The 17,413-nt window shown below is 42.1% G+C and overlaps 1 protein-coding gene across 4 annotated transcripts in view; it reads left to right on the top strand.

Moving 5' to 3' along the window:
• Positions 1-17,413, top strand: part of STX18 (syntaxin 18) — a 123,519-nt gene that overhangs the window by 56,394 nt on the left and 49,712 nt on the right. For all 4 annotated transcript variants that reach the window (XM_025384597.1, XM_025384596.1, XM_025384595.1 and 1 more), the window contains exon 2: positions 10,445-10,512. Coding sequence is in view for 3 of the 4 variants with exons in the window: in XM_025384596.1 (XP_025240381.1) it covers positions 10,445-10,512 (68 nt within the window). In the remaining variant the exon portion in view is untranslated. The remainder of the gene's footprint in view (positions 1-10,444; positions 10,513-17,413) is intronic.

Below are 17,413 nucleotides of genomic sequence, written 5' to 3' on the forward strand. Positions count from 1 at the left end.
TAATCAATCAGGTCTTTGTTGGAAGTGTTGTGAGTGCCAGCAGAACAGAATTTCTATCATCCTGGGAAGGGTGAGGGGGGTTGCAAGTCAAACCACTGCTGTGATTAGCAAAGGACACTTGCCGACTGCTTTGAACTCTCCCCACAGTCAGAGTGCAGTCGTTCTTTGAGAAGAATCCCATCATTTTGTATCAGGGTTTTTGTTTTACAGTATATCGTGCTTTGGGTAATTCACAAAACACCCACGAAGGAACAGCTAGCAAGGCTGTTCTGTGGGTGACACATAAAAACAAAGCTGGGCCTGCTGCCTGGGATGGCAGCTGGCAGCCATGCTCCCAGAGCTCCCTTTGTGTGGAATCTGCCTAGAGTGCAGTGTTTCAGAATATTCCTGGACTCAGCTTATCCGCGGTGCACATGTATGTTTAAAATCAATCTCATTTCAGCTTCATCCTGCACAGAATGGTGAACCTTTATTAATCCTTTGATTCCAGATCAAAAGAAAGAATCAGAGAAATTTTTTAAGTCTTTGGGAAAAAATTGTGCTGTTTTTGAGAGAGGTCCTGTTACTATTGCTGCTCTAATGCTTGTGTTGCCATCTAGTGGATAATGGGAAGTATGTGGCTGCCTTAGTATGTTTGGAGGTTATTGGATCCTATTACTGATTCTTGAAGGGGATAGAAAATCAATTCAAAAAGTTTTTTAAACAAAGAAAATCCCACGTAGAGCATTAAATAATTATTGAGGAGCCACTTTGGGCTAGGCAGATGCCTCAGCAGCTTATGTCAGACAGACATGAAAACAATTCAGAAACTCACAAGATGGTGACATCTCTGCAAGGGATATATTTACAAGATGGATCCTTAACCTGGCCTGGAGATAGCAGGGAAGCCTTTAGGAGGTGTAACACCTGAGCAGAGCCTCACGCGTAGGACTGAGTCAGAAGACAGGATTGGGAAGCGGGGAGGACTTTGCATCTGGAGATGGCAGCAGAGCGTAGGGCACTGGTGGGCCTTGGGCATGAGGACGTGGACTTATCCTGGGTTAAAGGGGAAGGTAATGTACAGTTTTAGTCAAGGAAGTATGTGGGAAGATTCACCCTTTTTGATTGTTTAATAACATGTTTTATCTGATTATAAAGATTATACATAGTAATTGTAGAAAATTTTTAAAGTGCAAGAAGTATTAAGAAGAAAGCAGTCTCCAAATCTTACCACCTACAATCATTGATACCTTGATGAGCAGTCTTTTAGATTCCCCTTTACATATGTATACAGCTCTAGGTATGCATTTCCTATGTTTTACGCAAATGGATCACACCATACATGCTTTGGGCAACCTCTGTTTTGTCCCAATTTTTCGCCTCTAGGTAATATGTTTATGGGACTTTCATCCATGTTAGTAGTTCCTGGTATTGAGTCCATGTCAACTGTGTAGATCCACTTATAGGACCAGCTCTCACAGGAGAACTGTTTGCCTATTGGGATGCTGTGTTGTTTTGTTTGGTCTTTCCTAGTAAAACCTTTATGTGTATAAGAACAGGTAATGTAAGAGAGTCTTTTTTTTCCCCTGTCAAATGCATCTCATGTAGGGACCATACTACTGCTGTTTTATAATGAATTTGCTTTTATGGTAGATGGGTTTTATGGAGAATTTCAGTGTCTTGATGATCTAGGGAATTCGCCTCATTAAAATATAGCTAGTTAAAAAGTAAAGTTGATTTATCTTTGGAGAAATAATGGGATGAGTCAAATGAATGCCTGTAGTTTTAGAATGGAGTTTAAATAATTTGTTTGGTTAAGTATTAGCCTAATGAAGGAGCCAGAGCCTGGGTTATCCTGGATTGTGGCTGTTAGTTCTGTGCTGGCCCATAGCTATAGACAGTGCCTTTCACCTGAACAAGTTAGATCTCACTATGTCCCTTCTACAGGTCCGGTAAATGCGACCTTCAGTGACTTAATTGTACTCAGATAGGACAGCAGGGTCATCTTTGTGGGTAGACTTGCAGAAGCTGAAGGCACACAGGCACTCGGTTTGAGACATACCAAACAAAAATTTATTTTTGAATTTATTTCAAGCCATTTATACAGAATGTGTTAGTTTACTGTCTTCTCATCTGCAAAATGGGGTAATAATGATATCTACCCTAAAGGATTGTTAGGAGAAGCAAGTGGGATGCAAGGATTTAGATTGGTACCTGCCGTATAGTATGTAGTACTCAAAAATTGACTATTAACTTGTGCCACTACTGTTTTTTAAAAATAGTTTTTACCCAGTTCCCTTTTGTAGTGAAGCCCAGGGAGATTAAGCAATTTGCTCAAAATTTCAGCTGGCAAAGGTTAAAACTTTAGTGGAGCTTGTAAAATATATGCCTTTCTTCCCAGTTCAGCGGAACTACCTGAAAGAAAAATACAGGAGTCAGCAAGAAAAAGCCAAGTGGAGAACCTGGCTTTAGAGTTATGGCCCAATACGAGTGGACCATGGACCAGAATATACCCTCTGTGCTGGCTGGCCGATCTGAAAAGAGGAGAGGACAGGGCAGCATGCTCTCCCTTCTCCAAATCTTAACACAGGTCTCTCCTCTTCTCTCTAAGAAGACTCAGTAAAGATTGGGAGATAGGCCAGGAAGATTGGTCCAGCTGAAGTCCCTCCAGACGATGCATAGCAGTGGGGAATACGGAATCCCTTCACAGTAAGTGGCAAAGCAGGGAGTAGAACCCAGGCACCTTGGCCAACTCCCTGGATTTCATGCCCATCTTTCTTTTGTCCACCCTGATTCATCCAAGCCCCCCACAGTCTTTTGCCCAGAATTTCTCCTCTGCCCTCTATCCTATTCTAAGCTAAAAACTGGATATAGATTAATTCAAACGGGAGAACGAACCATCCTGGGTGTTGCTTTCATTACTTGTTTAAGCCATGTTTTTAGGTGGCTTGATGATTGATACTCAAAACGCACTGGTCTTTCTGACCATTCTTTTTCCTTTCTTGTATTTGTGGACCTTCTTCTCAATATCCCTATGGGCTTGCCAATCCAAAGCCCCCCATGTCGTAAAACACAAGGAACAGTAGTAGCCAACTTCAGAGGAGACAAATGTCCATCAGTGAAAATTTTTTTTTTTTTTTTTGCCGATCTTTCTGTATGCAAGTGTAGTTAATTTTTTAAAAAGTCAACATATACAAATACTCTCACAAATACTTTCATGAAGCTCAGTTTATTTCTATGAAGAAAAATTCAGACCTAACTAAGCTAAACATAACATGAACTCTGTGAGTCATACAGGTCTGTGATCAATGCCAATTCTTCCATTTATTAGCCTCGTGACCTTGCATAGGTTTGTTTCCATGTTTACTAGGTGGGGCAGGAGGAGGTAATCTGATTCATACGATCGTTATAGAGGGGTGGAAACCACAGAGCATACATCAAGCAGTTTATGCACTACCTGGCACACACGTGGAGGGTGCTCTGTAAGTAGTGGTCACGATTGGGTAAAGTCAAGCGTGTACTGCATGTTGAATGGAGATGTAGTACAAAAAGAAAAGAACAGGTTGATGTTGATATTGCCCACATGGAGGCTTTTTCTCAGTTCCCAGGTGCTTCCTTGCAAATATAGTACTGGAAAACTGTAGTTGTGACTTGCCAGGATTTTGTGTAAATTTGGCAGTTAAGAACTCAAGACTGGTACTTAGACTGGCTGGATTGGATCCAGGCTTCAACCCACATGTCCCTGAGGAAATTTCTTATCTTCCCTCTGACTCAGTTTTCTCATCCATAGGGCAGCCATGATGCTGTCACTGCCTCCTGGGCATTGCTGGGAGAAGTGGGTGAGTAGCACACGCAGAGCTCTTTTGGACTTCCGCCTGACTGGGAGTGAGTTCTCAGTGAAAGTTTTGTTGTTGTTGTTGTTGTTGAGTGGCACTGATCCTGTTAAATGGAATTTAAGCAAAGATTGCAAGTACTTAGAAATAAAGTAGCCAGAGATCGTTGGGATTTAGTTGTTAAGTAAGAATTGTTCCTAGTTTGGTAGCAGAAAATCTCTACCTCAAAATGACTAAAAATGTTAAAAAGAAGAAAGTACTACATGAGTTTGTTTTGGTTTTTTTTGTTTTGTTTTGAGACCGAGTCTTGCTCTGTCACCAGGCTGGAGTGTAGTGGCGTGATCTCGGCTCACTACAACCTCTACCTCCAGGGTTCAAGCGATTCTCCTGCCTCAGCCTCCCAAGTAACTGGGATTACAGGCATGTGCGTCACCATGCCTGGCTAGTTTTTTTTTTTTTTTTTTTGTATTTTAATAGAGACAGGGTTTCACCATGTTGGCCAGTCTGGTCTTGAACTCCTGACCTCAAGTGACTCGCCCACCTCAGCCTCCCAAAGTGCTGGGATTACAGGCTTGAGCCACTGCCCAAGCCCCGAGATTTTTTTAAATAACATGTTATTATGGAAGATTTCAAATATATACTAAAGTAGAATAGCACAAGGAACGCCCCATGTAAGCATGTACTCACCTTCAGCCATGAGCAACTGAGGACTCATCCTGTTGCATCTGTTACCTCCCCCTGTCTTATTGTGAAGCAAATCCTGGGCATTGTATAATTTTACTTGTAAGTTGTTCAGTGTATATCTCTAAAAGATAAGGATTCTAAAAACAGAAAGATAAATGAAAACATAATCCTAATACATAATATCATTATTACACCTAAATGAAATTTATTATTTCTTAATATCACTAAATATTAAGTAGGAGATTCTTTAGTGAAATAACAACAATATACAATGGACATGAAAATGACTTCAACATCAAATGAAACTAAAAAACACCAACATAATTTAACAGTACTGAGGGAGCCCATACTAGTTCAGCGTAATGGTTAAGGGTTAAGGGTTCTGGTTCCAGCTCGGTCAGTCTTGAGCTTTGGTTTCCTTCCACTAAGAATATCTGTTTCCACAGGTAATCAGAGTTAAGTGAAATAGCTCATTTACATTAGTAGAGAGGAGACATTAAATAAATATTACATTCCTTTCCTTTTTCTTTTACCTACAGTTCAATTCTTGTTTTAAACTACAGTTTATGTCAGAAATACAGAATTCTCTATTCTTTGTCCATACCCTTCCTCTCTGGTGGAGACATATTTAATATGGTGGTGTAATCAAACCATAGCTCACTGATGAAAACTCTTTTCCGTGGTAGACCATCAGTCTGATGGAAGACTGTTCACTTGTGAGGACACATGATCTTGTGAAGCTGTTAGGTTGCCCAGTCTTAGTAGATTTCACATGGTGATGCTGCACCTTCTGAACACACCTCACTGACTTTTCTAGGAGAACTGTTTATTTGCACAGACCTCTAGCTTGTCTCTCTTCATTTTTAAAATTCACTCGGGTCTCTCTTCATTTTTAAAACTCACTCGGTTATCTAGGTGCAGTCTGTGTGATACATTTGATACCTTTTTGATACACCTAGTACATCAGGATGTATCAGATCTTGAAGCCTTTTCTGTTGGATCTCCTTTTTTTCTCCTCCTCCCTTTTCCCCCCCTTTACCCCTTTCCAACATTTAGGCACTAGTGGGTGTACAAAAATGAACAAGACAGAGATGCCAACCTCAAGGAACTTACTTGAAGTCTAGTGGGTATCACAGATAAATACTTCTAATGTAATGTGGAAAGTGCAAACAGTTATCTACAAAATATAGAGGGAGGTATTAGCGAAGGCTGCGTAGAGGAGGTGTCATTTAAGCAGAGCCTGAAAGATGGAATGGGGTTTGGGATAAAGGAAGGCTTTCCAGGCAGAGGAAGAGCAGTTACAAAGACACAGAGCAGTGAAAATGGTGTGTTCCTCCTGCTGTCCAGGCCTGTGAGGTGCCTCAAAACATGGATTCAGCATCCAAAGCACTCCCAGTTTTTAGCCCTTGCATCTTGTTACCTACTTGGTCCCACAGAGACTTCACCAACGATCCCTTTTTTCCCTGTGCCCTTTCCCCGCATCATTCAGTGAGATCAAAACTGTTAGAAATTGACACTAGTTTTAGATCCTTAAAATATACTTTTATTTTACTCTGATTTCCTTATCAAAGTTTACACCAGAATGGCCTTTCTCTTTTTAGAAGTAAGAGGCATTTTCTTTATGTATATACTTATTCCTGCTTTATCATATTAAGTGACTCTTCCAAAATTAGCACTACATATGGAAACATTTAAAGTCCAAAACATAGGCCGGATATGGTGGCTCATGCCTGTAATCCCAGCGCTTTGGAAGGCCAAGGGGGGAGGATCACTTGAGCCCAGGAATTTGAGACCAGCCTAGGCAACATAGCAAGACCCCATATCTGCAAAAAAGAAAAATCCAAAGCGCACAACTACTTAACCTCTCTAAAAATGTGAAAATGTAACAAGCACGTCAGAATTGTATGCACTATAATATGCTCTCTTTGCCAGTTTATTCTGAAAAATAGGACTAAGCCTAACAGTAAATAGATTAAGCTTGGCCAAGAGTCTTTATAAAGTTAATGGTAGTCATGTGATTAAACAGTCAAATCATTCTCTACAGAGATAATTGTGTTATGCTATTTGGGGACTTAGGTATGCCTATGTAGATAAATCAAAGATCTATTGAACTTTTTTCTTTGCTGTTGATTTGTCATTTTTTTTAAAAGAAATTAATTGAAAATTCAGAGCTCTCGAATTTCTAAAGAAATCTTAATGTTCCTTTATTTTTTCATTCTTAGCATTTAAAATATCATACATTGTGTTCCTGTTAAGTATTGAGTTATTATGCTGATGTTATTTAGTCAGTAATTACTTAACATACCTCTTGTCAAGAATTCCATTTAATCCTGAACCAGCTGCACTCAGTTTTAATAACCTTATTTCATAGAAGTTTCCCATTACAGAGCATATGAAGTTGGGATCACATTTGTTAGACTAACTGCAACCTCTTGTATAATAAGTATGTGCTTGTGGATTCCTGTGGGGTTTGCTTGCTCCTGGCACTCATCCCCAGGCACCATCCCTCCCTTGTAGAATAGAACTAACTAAAAGTAGGAGTGGGCAGCTGGATCTAACCTGTATAGTAGATTCCTCTGGACTTTTCAAAACTTTGTATGGAAAACTTTATGACTTCTAAAAAAAAAAAAAAAAAAAAAGGAAAACCTGTTGTGGATAGTAAGGCTCTTAGTTTCTCATTGCTGCTGGTGTGTTCGTTTCTCATTGCTGCTGTAACAAATTGCCTCAAACTTGTGGCTTACAACAACACAGATTTATTGTCTTATAGTTCTATAGGTCAGGTGTCCAAAATGGGACTCCCTGAGCTAAAATCAAGGTATTGGCAGGACTGTGTTCTTTTCTGGAGGCTCTAAGGAAGGCCCATTGCCCTGCCCTTTCCAGCTTCTAGAGGCTGCCCACATTCCTTGGCTTCCTTTCCCCATCTGCAAAACCAGCAACATTGGAATGAGTCTTTCTCACACTGCCTTACTCTCATTCTCCCTCTGCCTCCCACTTCCACATCTACCGAGCCTTGTGATTACATTGGGCCTACCCAGATAATCCAGGATAATCTCTCTACTTTAAGGCAGCCTTACTCATCTGCTGCATTAATTCCCTGTTGTCATGTAACACCATGTAGTCACAGATTCCAGCGATTAGGAGTTGGACATCTTACAGGGGGATGGGACTGGGGAAGCTGGAAAACCATTATTCTGCCTACCATAGGAGGTATAATCCTTCTGGGATTATTCAGCACCCACTATTTATTCAATATTTAGTAAAAGTTTTTGAGAGTCTGCTTTGTGCCGGGAACTGTGCCTGACAAGCTCTGGGGAAAGAGAGAGGACTCTCTGCCCTCTCCGAGCTTGCAGTCTGGTGAAGGCAAATCCGTCTATGAACTAGTCATTGTTATCATGAAGGAGCAGCTGCTGAAGTAGATGCACTTGTAGCATTTTATGCGGGAATGAGATCTGACTGCAGCTGGGAGTGTAGGGTGAGTATGAGGAGGAAAAGAGAATCTTGAACGAGGAGGAAGAATTTGCCTGGGAGAGAATGATGGGTTGGGCATTCCAGGGAAAGGGAGAACCATATGAATATGCAAGTGAGGGGAAGGCCTGGGACTTGGAGGCTGAAGTGTTGCGGGATGGAGGCTGGAGTGGTGCAGGGTGTGCGGCAGGGACTTTCAAGGCTGAGTTATGAAGGGCCTTGTGTGCTGCATTTGGGAGTTTGGACTTTTTCCCATTGTTTAGACACTGAGATGACTCATTGGCTGCCCTTTGACAAATCAGTCTGCAGAGCTGCTTCCTTTAACTGCAGTGTATTTTGAAACCAGAATTCACCACTGTCAAGTATATTCTACCTACCCATTTCCCTTGCTTTGCTCATTTATACTGTTCACCTGGCCCCTGGAAGCAGTTGAGTTTTTGACCCCTGGTAGGCAGGGGAGGAGGTAAGGAGATAGAAACCATTGAAGGTTTTAAAACAGAAGAGTAGCTTGGTAAAATCTTGTATGTGATGCAATTAACCCCTTGCTTGCGTATCTCTTAATTTTTTTTCCCAACAGACTTAAAAGTCAGATTTCTGACTAGGCGCGGTGGCTCACGCCTGTAATCCCAGCACTTTGGGAGGCCGAGGCAGGCGGATCGCGAGGTCAGGAGATTGGGACCATCCTGGCTAACATGGTGAAACCCCGTCTCTATTAAAAATACAAAAAAATTAGCCGGGCATGGTGGCGTGTGCCTGTAGTCCCAGCTACTCCGGAGGCTGAGGCAGGAGAATGGCATGAACCCAGGAGGTGGAGCTTGCAGTGAGTCGAGATCGCGCCACTGCACTCCAGCCCTGGGTGACAGAGCAAGACTCTGTCTCATAAAAAGGAAAAAAAAAAAAAAAAAAGTCAGATTTCCTGATGCAGCCTAAGTGGAAAGCAAGAACAGGGATTGTAAGGCAGGCAGCAGTGGTACACTGGGAAACGCTGAATTTGGACTTAGTCCTGAGCTTTTGAAACCAAGCTCACATACTAAACATGTAACCTTGGACTAGTCACTTAGCTTTTCCCAAATGGTTAATGAGAACAGTAGGAATCATAGCACAGCAGGGTTGTTGGGAAGAGAAATAGCCCAAGTACGTGAAAGTGTTGAGCAATGTCAGGGATGGTGGACAGTCTCTCAGTCCTGATTTGCTATCTGTGAAATAAATGAATATTGTGACCATACTTAATTGTTTTTCTTTGATTTGTTTGCTTACAATGCCTTAGGGTATTTTTCTGAATCACATTTATAATAAGAGTCTAGACTATGTGGGAAATTTAGCTGAACCCAAACTGACATATCTCCAGACAAACCATGGATGTTTCTTTTGTGATCATTGCTATTTTGTATTTAGGCATATATTCATTCCACAGTGTTTATTGATCACCCCTGTGCTGCTTCTTGTGCTTACAACTGTAGGGGAAGCTGAGCAGCTCCTCCATGCATAGTTCTGCCACTGACAAAGAAGTGTGTATTTACAAGTTAGGTCAGAGTACATGGCCATGAATAATTGAGTGCCAAGAGGGTAGTGTGCAGAAGTCCTTTTAAGATCAGAGCAAAGTGAAAATTAGCCTGGATTGGCCTTGACAGAAAAATTTCCACGGAAGAGACGAAAGTTCAGCAGACCTTGCAAGGCTGGGGCCACGTGTTTAAAACGAGTGCAAAGTGTGTGAATCGGAAGCTGAAGTAAGATGTCGTCAGAGGATCAGCAGGTCACTGGCTAGTAGTCATTCTCCCTCTGGAAACATGTTTGTCCCCATTGACTGTGGTCTGAGCTTTCTTCCCACCACTTTTTATTTATTTGTGAATTGCTAGTTCCATGCACAGTACCTGACAGGTGCTTTAGAATAGGTTTTTTATTATACTAGAAACAGCCATCACAAACACAACGCTTTGTTCCTGTACGTTTGAGTTCTTTTTCTTCATCCATGGAAATAGCCCAGAGGAAAGACAGATATTTGCTATGTGGGGATAAATTGTTACCCCTGAATCTTTGCTTTAACTCTGCTGCTCTGCATGGACCCTATTTACAAACCCAACAGCTTCAGCTTTAGAACTGTCCCTTAGGACACTTGGAAGAAGGAATACTTGCTGTACAATTTTAGCTATAAGAAAAGAAAAGGAATTAACCTTTATTGAATGCATGGTATGTAATTACTAGACATGCATTATCTCATTTCATCTTTAAGTTACTTAGGAATCACCTACTTGTAGTGTCATAGGTCCTAACAGTCAGAGGTAGAAGGAACCATCGATGAGAGACTGAGGCCCAGGAATGGTAACTAATTTGTGACTGTAGGAGAGTCTAAAACCAACGGTGCTCAGTTTGTAGCTTCAGAATCTTTCTGCAATTTGTATTTTATTCTCTATTGATTGAAAATTCATTACATGAGTGTAACATATCTATCTATATAAACTGTTGGCTTTCTTTTTTAATTTTAGATTTCTCACATTGGCAAACTGAGAGATTTTCTTCTGGAACACAGGAAAGATTATATTAATGCTTATAGGTAAGTACATATTTTTTTACTAGGACTTTGGTGACTGTGCTCTTTTCTATGCCTATGTTTCTTTTGTGCTTTTTGCCCTCACCTTTTTGTTAATAACTCAGAGTTGTAATGAGGAAGACCAGTTTGGCAGTGGAAAAATCTCCTCAAAGCAAAAGACTCTGCAGTACTGCATGTCCTCAAAGTCATGAAATCACAGTATATCTTCCAGTCTATTTGTATCTCTATATATACCATTATCTCCTGTCAAATGAAACTCCATAAATACTTACAGAGCTATATTTGAAGTTGGGGACACATGTATTTGTATGCCCTGAACCTGTGGAAGAACAAAGTTTTCAAGCCTCTGCTAAGCTATTTTTGCCCATCTCTTGCTGTCCCAGTCTGTGACACCAGTTTTGCTGTTTTGGTGACGTTCTCATGAGCACATTTCAGTCCTTACCCTCATGTCGCTGGGTCATGACTCCCTCACCAATTCCCAGTCCTCAGTCCTGATGGCCATTTTCTTCTTTTGTCCTTCTCCCGGGCTTTTGACACCTGCTAGAGGCAGCTACACACTCACTTTGGCATAGCCTTCATTTCTTAGGGCACTTTTGATGAATCCTTCTGTTCATCCCCTAATGTTACTCATGGTGACATTCCTTCTGGTGGCTAGGTCCAGTTTCTACTCAGTAGCCAGAGTCTTTTTTAAACTTTAATTGGATTATGTCGCCACCTGAGTAAACCCACCATGAATACCACGTTGCAATTAGGATTAATACCAGCCTCTACACTGCGGTCTCCCTGCTCCTGACCTAGCCCCTGGCCTCATTTCAAACACCGCCTTCCCACCATGGTGCTCCAGCCATGCCAGCCTTCCTTGAAGGTGCCATGCCCTTTCCTGGTGCAGGGCCTGGGCGTGTGCTGTTCCTTCTCTTCCCATGGTGGTTTCCTTTTCAAACTTAAAGGCTCAACTTAATACTCCCTCTTCCGAGAGGCCTTCTCTCACTACCCTTTATAAAATAGGTCACTTCTGTTAGTTTCTCCACCCTGTATATTTTCTTCAGTAACTAAACACAATTTGTAATTATTTAATAATTATAGTTTACGTCACCAGGCTGTACATGTCATGAGGTCAAGGACCTTGTCAGGTTTCCATCATGTTTCCGTAGTTCCTCACCCATATTTGGCACTCAGTAAATACTTGTTGAATGAATTATTTCCTCCTAGTCCTGAAGTCCATGACTAGCACAGCAGTTCTCAAGTGTGGTGATTTTGCACCCCAGGGGACATTTGCAATGTCTGGAGAAATTTTTGTTTGTCCCAAGAGGAGTGCTGCAAGCATTTAGTGGGTAGAGACCAGGAATGTGCAAAACTCTGGACAACTCTCCACAACAGGGACTTACCCAGCCCCAAACTGAGGAGGTGCTGACATTGAGATCCCCTGCTCCAGCTTGACCCCTCACTCCAGATTAAACTTCCTGGTTCGTCACAGGTTTATTGAATTCTAGATGCTTAGGGCACATCGGGGAATAAAATACAAGTATTCCTGCCCTCGTGGCGCTTGCATTCTCGTGGGCTGGCAAAGACAAGCACTACATGTATAGTACATTAGGTCATAGGTCCTACAGAAAGAAAAGGAAGAGTGGAACCAAGGTAACAAGGATCGGGAGTGCTGGGAAAGCTCGTGATTCTTACACAGAGTAGTCAGGACAGGCCCCATTGAGGTGACATCAAAGCCTACTCCTCTGTGAAGTTTGGAACCTCTGATAGGATCTCTCAGTTCCCTCCTCACCTCATCGTGTTCTTTCCACCTGTCATAGAGAAACCCCTCTCTTTGTTTTTAAGGATACTGTCCTACATGTGTATAAACTAAAGGGAAGAAAAGAGCCAGATGACCAAAAATAGCTGGGAATCATGAGTGCAGCGGTGCCTGAGAAGCAGTGTGAGCGCATCCTTTATCTCATCACTCACACCGCCTCTCAGGTACTGCTGTATTCATGATTCCTGGCCAGTTTTCATCATCTGGCTCTCTTCTTCCCTTTAGTTTATACATGTGGTGTGAGTGCATCCTTTGTCTCATCACTCACACCGCCTCTCAGGTACTGCTATATTCATGATTCCCAGCTATTTTTGGTCATCTGGTTCTTCCTTTTAGCTTGTACGTTTGACCTTGCTTGCTCCTTAAGCCACAGGCACTCTCACTTCATTTCACGTCAGTGCCAAACACAGGGAGAAAGTCTAATCAGGGATCAGCCAACTTTCTGTAAGAGCCAGATAGTATAGTTTAGGCTCTGTGGGCCACGTATGGTTTCTGTCGCATATTGTTTTGTTTTGTTTTTTTACAACCTTTAAAAACCTTTAACCATTCTTAGTTCTCAGACCACAGGGAGCCATGCCTGCAGGGTAGACTTGGGCTACAGACTGCAGTTGACGTGACCTCTGCTTCCTCACCTTTTACTCCGCGCCAACCATATGGCTTGGTTTCCATCATTTTTCTGAAATTTTTCTCCTAATGCTCCTCTGTGACTTCCTAATCACCAAATCCAGTGGCTTTTCCTTAAGGGGAATATAAATAGACTTGTATGGTACACACTCTGGTGTGTCTACCTTCTTTTACTCCACATGTTTTTGAAGTTCTTGCATGTTGTGTATACCAGTAGTTTGTTCCTTTTTGTTGCTTTATTATTTGTAATATTCCATTGTGTGAAGTTACCACAGTTTGCTTATCCATTTATCTAATAGAGAATACTGGACTGTTTCCACTTTGAGACTAGTAGGAATAAAGCCTTTGTGAGTAGCATCTTCCACAAGTCTCTTTGTGGACATACTGATTTATTTCCTTTGAATAAATACCTAAGGGTGAAATTATTGGGTCATACAAATGGTAGGTGCATGCTTAGCATTAAAATAAACTACCAAGCAGTTTCCCAAAGTGGTTTTTCATTCCTTGTAGCAATGCATGAGAGTTATAATTGCTGCCTATCCTTGCCAGCATTTGGTGTAAATAGGCTTTTCGATTTTAACCGTGATAATGTAACCGAGCACAGGCTCTGCTACTCACTGCTTGCAAAGCCAATAACAAGGACAAAAGGAAGGTGACTTTATTTCCAGAGCAAGCAGTGGGAAGGCAGGAGCGGTGCTGAGTACTAGGTCTGTGTGTCTCTTTCTGCTGGTACCTGTCATCTCAGGCTGGCGACATGTCAGCAATGGCCAGGTTGTAGCCTACCCGCCTTGAGGTAATCTCTGGAATTTTGCAGTTAGATCTCCATGCTCAGTCTATCTCAAGTTAGCCCCTGGAACTTCCAGGTAAGCACATAATTAGATACATACAGTTAGGTAAATATGCATGTGTGGTGTTTCAGAGAAAGTATGTTTCAAGGCTGTATTCTAAGACTAAGGAGGAAAAAAAGGGTTTCTGCAATAAGCCTTAGGATTACATCTTGAGACTAGGGAGAAAAGAGAAAAAGGAATAAAAAGTTTTAAAGTGTGCTTTCAGGCTATCCTGTCCAATTCCGGTGATAAATGTGAAATGGCAAGTCACTGTACTTGAAGCATGTCCTTCTCTAATGAGAATGGTGTTAAGTGCCTTGATGGTTTTTTCTCAGCTCTTCTACTTTGCCACAGTTTTTGATCCTGTTGACCATCATCAGTTTCTTGAAATTTCCTATTTCCTTGACTTCCACTGCAGTATTTTTTGGCTTCTCTCACCACTCATTTTTGCCTCTTTGTCCTTCATCTATCCCCTAAGAACTCCAGGGCTCTGTTTCAGGCCCTTTTCTTTTATTTGTCTCTACTTTGCTTAGGAAAAAAAGTTCTACCTACCTAGCTACCCTCCCACCCATCCCCCACCCATGCCCACCTTATGTTTCCATCCTGAATGTTTATTCTGTATTAGGTACTCTGATAAGCACCAATTAGTCATATTTTATCTCATTTGGTCCTCACATCAACCCTGTGAGGGAGGTACTGCTGTTAAGCCTGTGTGGCAGGCAGGCAATGAAAGCGTAGTGATGACATAACCTGAAGATCACAGCTGGTGAGCCTCTGAGCCAGGGCAGGCCATGGAATCCTTGCCCTTCCCCACCACACATTCTTACTACCTACTGTGGCTTCCTCTCTCACCAGTATGCCAGTAATGAAACCACCTTTGCAAAGGTTGTAACAGTGAGAAAATTATGACAGCAAACGAGATCTAACCTAATCAACTCTGTCTTGCCTTTAACCTCCCAGATGCCCTTGATCATTACCGGTCGTAGGCCAAACTGACTTTGGGAGGAAGTTAATTTATAGTTTTAACTTTGAAACAAACACGATAACAGCCCCTCCTGGAAACAAACCCCCTTCTTGCTTGAGAACAAGGCCACTTTTGTAAAACCAACAAATTACCCACGAGATTAGAAATTATGGCTCAGGAGTCATGTAGCCAGAAGCCGGAAGACCACTAACCTCCCCAATTGCTCCTATAGATAGCATTACTGCTGTGAAACCTAAGATTGATGTTTGAGATATTTTCAGACCCCACATTTTGATGGATCAGCTGGCACTATGCAGACCAGGACACTGACTCATCTGGTCTTATGGCCCCCACCCAGAAACTGACTCTGTGCAAGAGGACAGCTTCGACTCCCTAGGATTTCATCCTTAATCCGACCAATCAGCATTCCCCATTCCCTAGCCCCCTGCCCACCAAACTAGCGTTAAAAACCCAGCCTCCGAATCTTCAGGGAGGCTGATTTGAGTAATAATAAAACCCCAGTCTCCCTTTTAGACAGCTCTATGTATATTTAACTCTTTTTCTATTGTAGTTCCCCTGTCTTGATAAATCGGCTCTATCTGGGCAGTGGGCAAGATGAACCTGTCAGGCGATTACAGTTGTTCCAAAATGCATGTCATTAGCACAGGCTTCTCCCAGTCCCCATTGCCACTGTCCTGCTCGCCCAGCACCTGTGAGCAGCACCGTTCCCATGCATGCTGCCCACTCCTCCCATCCGCTCTAGAGTGCTTCAGTACAGCCTTTGTCACTTGCCTGATCTTTGTTCTCAACTCCCTGCTCTTTGGCCCTTCCTCTCCTGGTCTGTCTGGAAGGCACAGGTGTAGTCCTTATCGTTGTAGATGGAATCACACGCTTCCCTCTTCAAATCCCTTTTCTGCCTGCAGGATGTGGCCCATCCATACTTCTTAGATAAGCAAGACTTTTCATTACCCTCACCCACTTTTCCATCCTACCCCTTTCCTTCACGTGCCCTGCAGCTGCATTCAGAGTTAATATGTGTTCTGCCTCCAGGCCTCTACTCACACTGTCATCATGGCTGGTTGCTCTTCGCTCCGATCCACACATGTCACATGTTCACATGCTTCCATCCTGAGAGACCCATTTCTCACCACCACCTTCTTGGTAGAGCCTGCCCTGGCCCTGCCTTCCTATCTGAAAGCCATCTCTCCTGCCTCTGAATACTGACAGCTCTTTTTCTGTGCTTTTCTTATGGTACTTCTGACATGTGCCTGGTAGAAGAGTTATTTGTTCATAATCACCTCTACCGCATTCCTTGAGGTGAAAAACTGTCCTACTCATCTCTGCATGTTTATAGTGCCATGATTTGATCAATTTGATTAATTCATCAGTTTATTCATTCTGCAGTTATTTATTGAGTGCCTACCATGTGCCACAGACTATGCCAGGCGTGGAGTATAAAATAGTGAACGAACACAAACATGTTTGTCCCTGCCTTCATGGAGCTGCTAAAGTATTCATGCCAACAGGTAACATTGCAGATATGACAGGTACTGCAAAAACAGAGTACAGGTAGCCTTTTATTTTTCCAGCTTTTAAGTTCTGGGGTACATGAGTAGGATGTGCAGGTTTGTTACATAGGTAAATGTGTGCCATGGTGGTTTGCTGCACAGATCATCCCATCACCTAGGTATTAAACCCAGCATCCATTAGCTATTCTTCCTGATGCTCTCCCTTCTCCCACCCCCCACCCTCCAACAGGCCCCAGTTTGTATTGTTCCCCACCGCCTCGTGTCCATGCATTCTCATAATTCAGCTCCCATTTATAAGTGGGAACATGTGGTATTTGGTTTTCTGTTCTTAGGTTAGTTTGCTGAGGATAATGGATTCCAGCTCCATCCATGTCCCTGCAAAGGACACGATCTCATTCGTTTTTATGGCTGCATAGTATTCTATGGTGTATATGTTCCACATTTTCGTAATCTAGCCTGTCATTCATTGATGGGCATTTAGGTTGATTACATGTCTTTGCTATTGTAAATAATGCAGTGATGAACATATAAGTACTTGTGCATGTATCTTTATAATAGAATGATTTATATCCCTTTGGGTAGACACCCAGTAATGGGATTTCTGGGTCAAATGGTATTTCTGCCTCTAGGTCTTTGAGGAATGGCCACACTGTCTTCCACAGTGGTTGAACTAATTTATGCTCCCACCAACAGAACAAAGATACCAACATACCAGAATCGCTGGGATGCAGCTAACGCAGTGTTAAAAGGGAAATTTATAGCACTAAATGCCCACATCAAAAGCTAAAAAGATCTCAAGTTAACAACCTAACATCAAAACTAAAAGAACTAGAGAGCTAAGAGCAAACTAACCCCAAAGCTAGCAGAAGACAAGAAATAACCAAGATCAGAGCTGAACTGAAGGAGATAGAGATGCAAAAAAAAAAAAAAAAAACCCTTCAAAAAAATCAATGAATCCAGGAGCCATTTTTTTGGAAAAATCCAGGTTTTTGGAAAACATTAATGAGATAGACTGTTATCTAGACTAATAAAGAAGAAAACAGAGAAGATTCAAATAAACACAGTCAGAAATGTTAAGAGGGATGTCACCACTGACCCCACAGGAATACAACTACATGGAAATCGAACAACCTGTTCCTGAATGACTCTTGGGTAAATA

Source organism: Theropithecus gelada, chromosome 5 (assembly GCF_003255815.1).
Source record: "Theropithecus gelada isolate Dixy chromosome 5, Tgel_1.0, whole genome shotgun sequence".
NCBI lineage: Eukaryota > Metazoa > Chordata > Mammalia > Primates > Cercopithecidae > Theropithecus > Theropithecus gelada.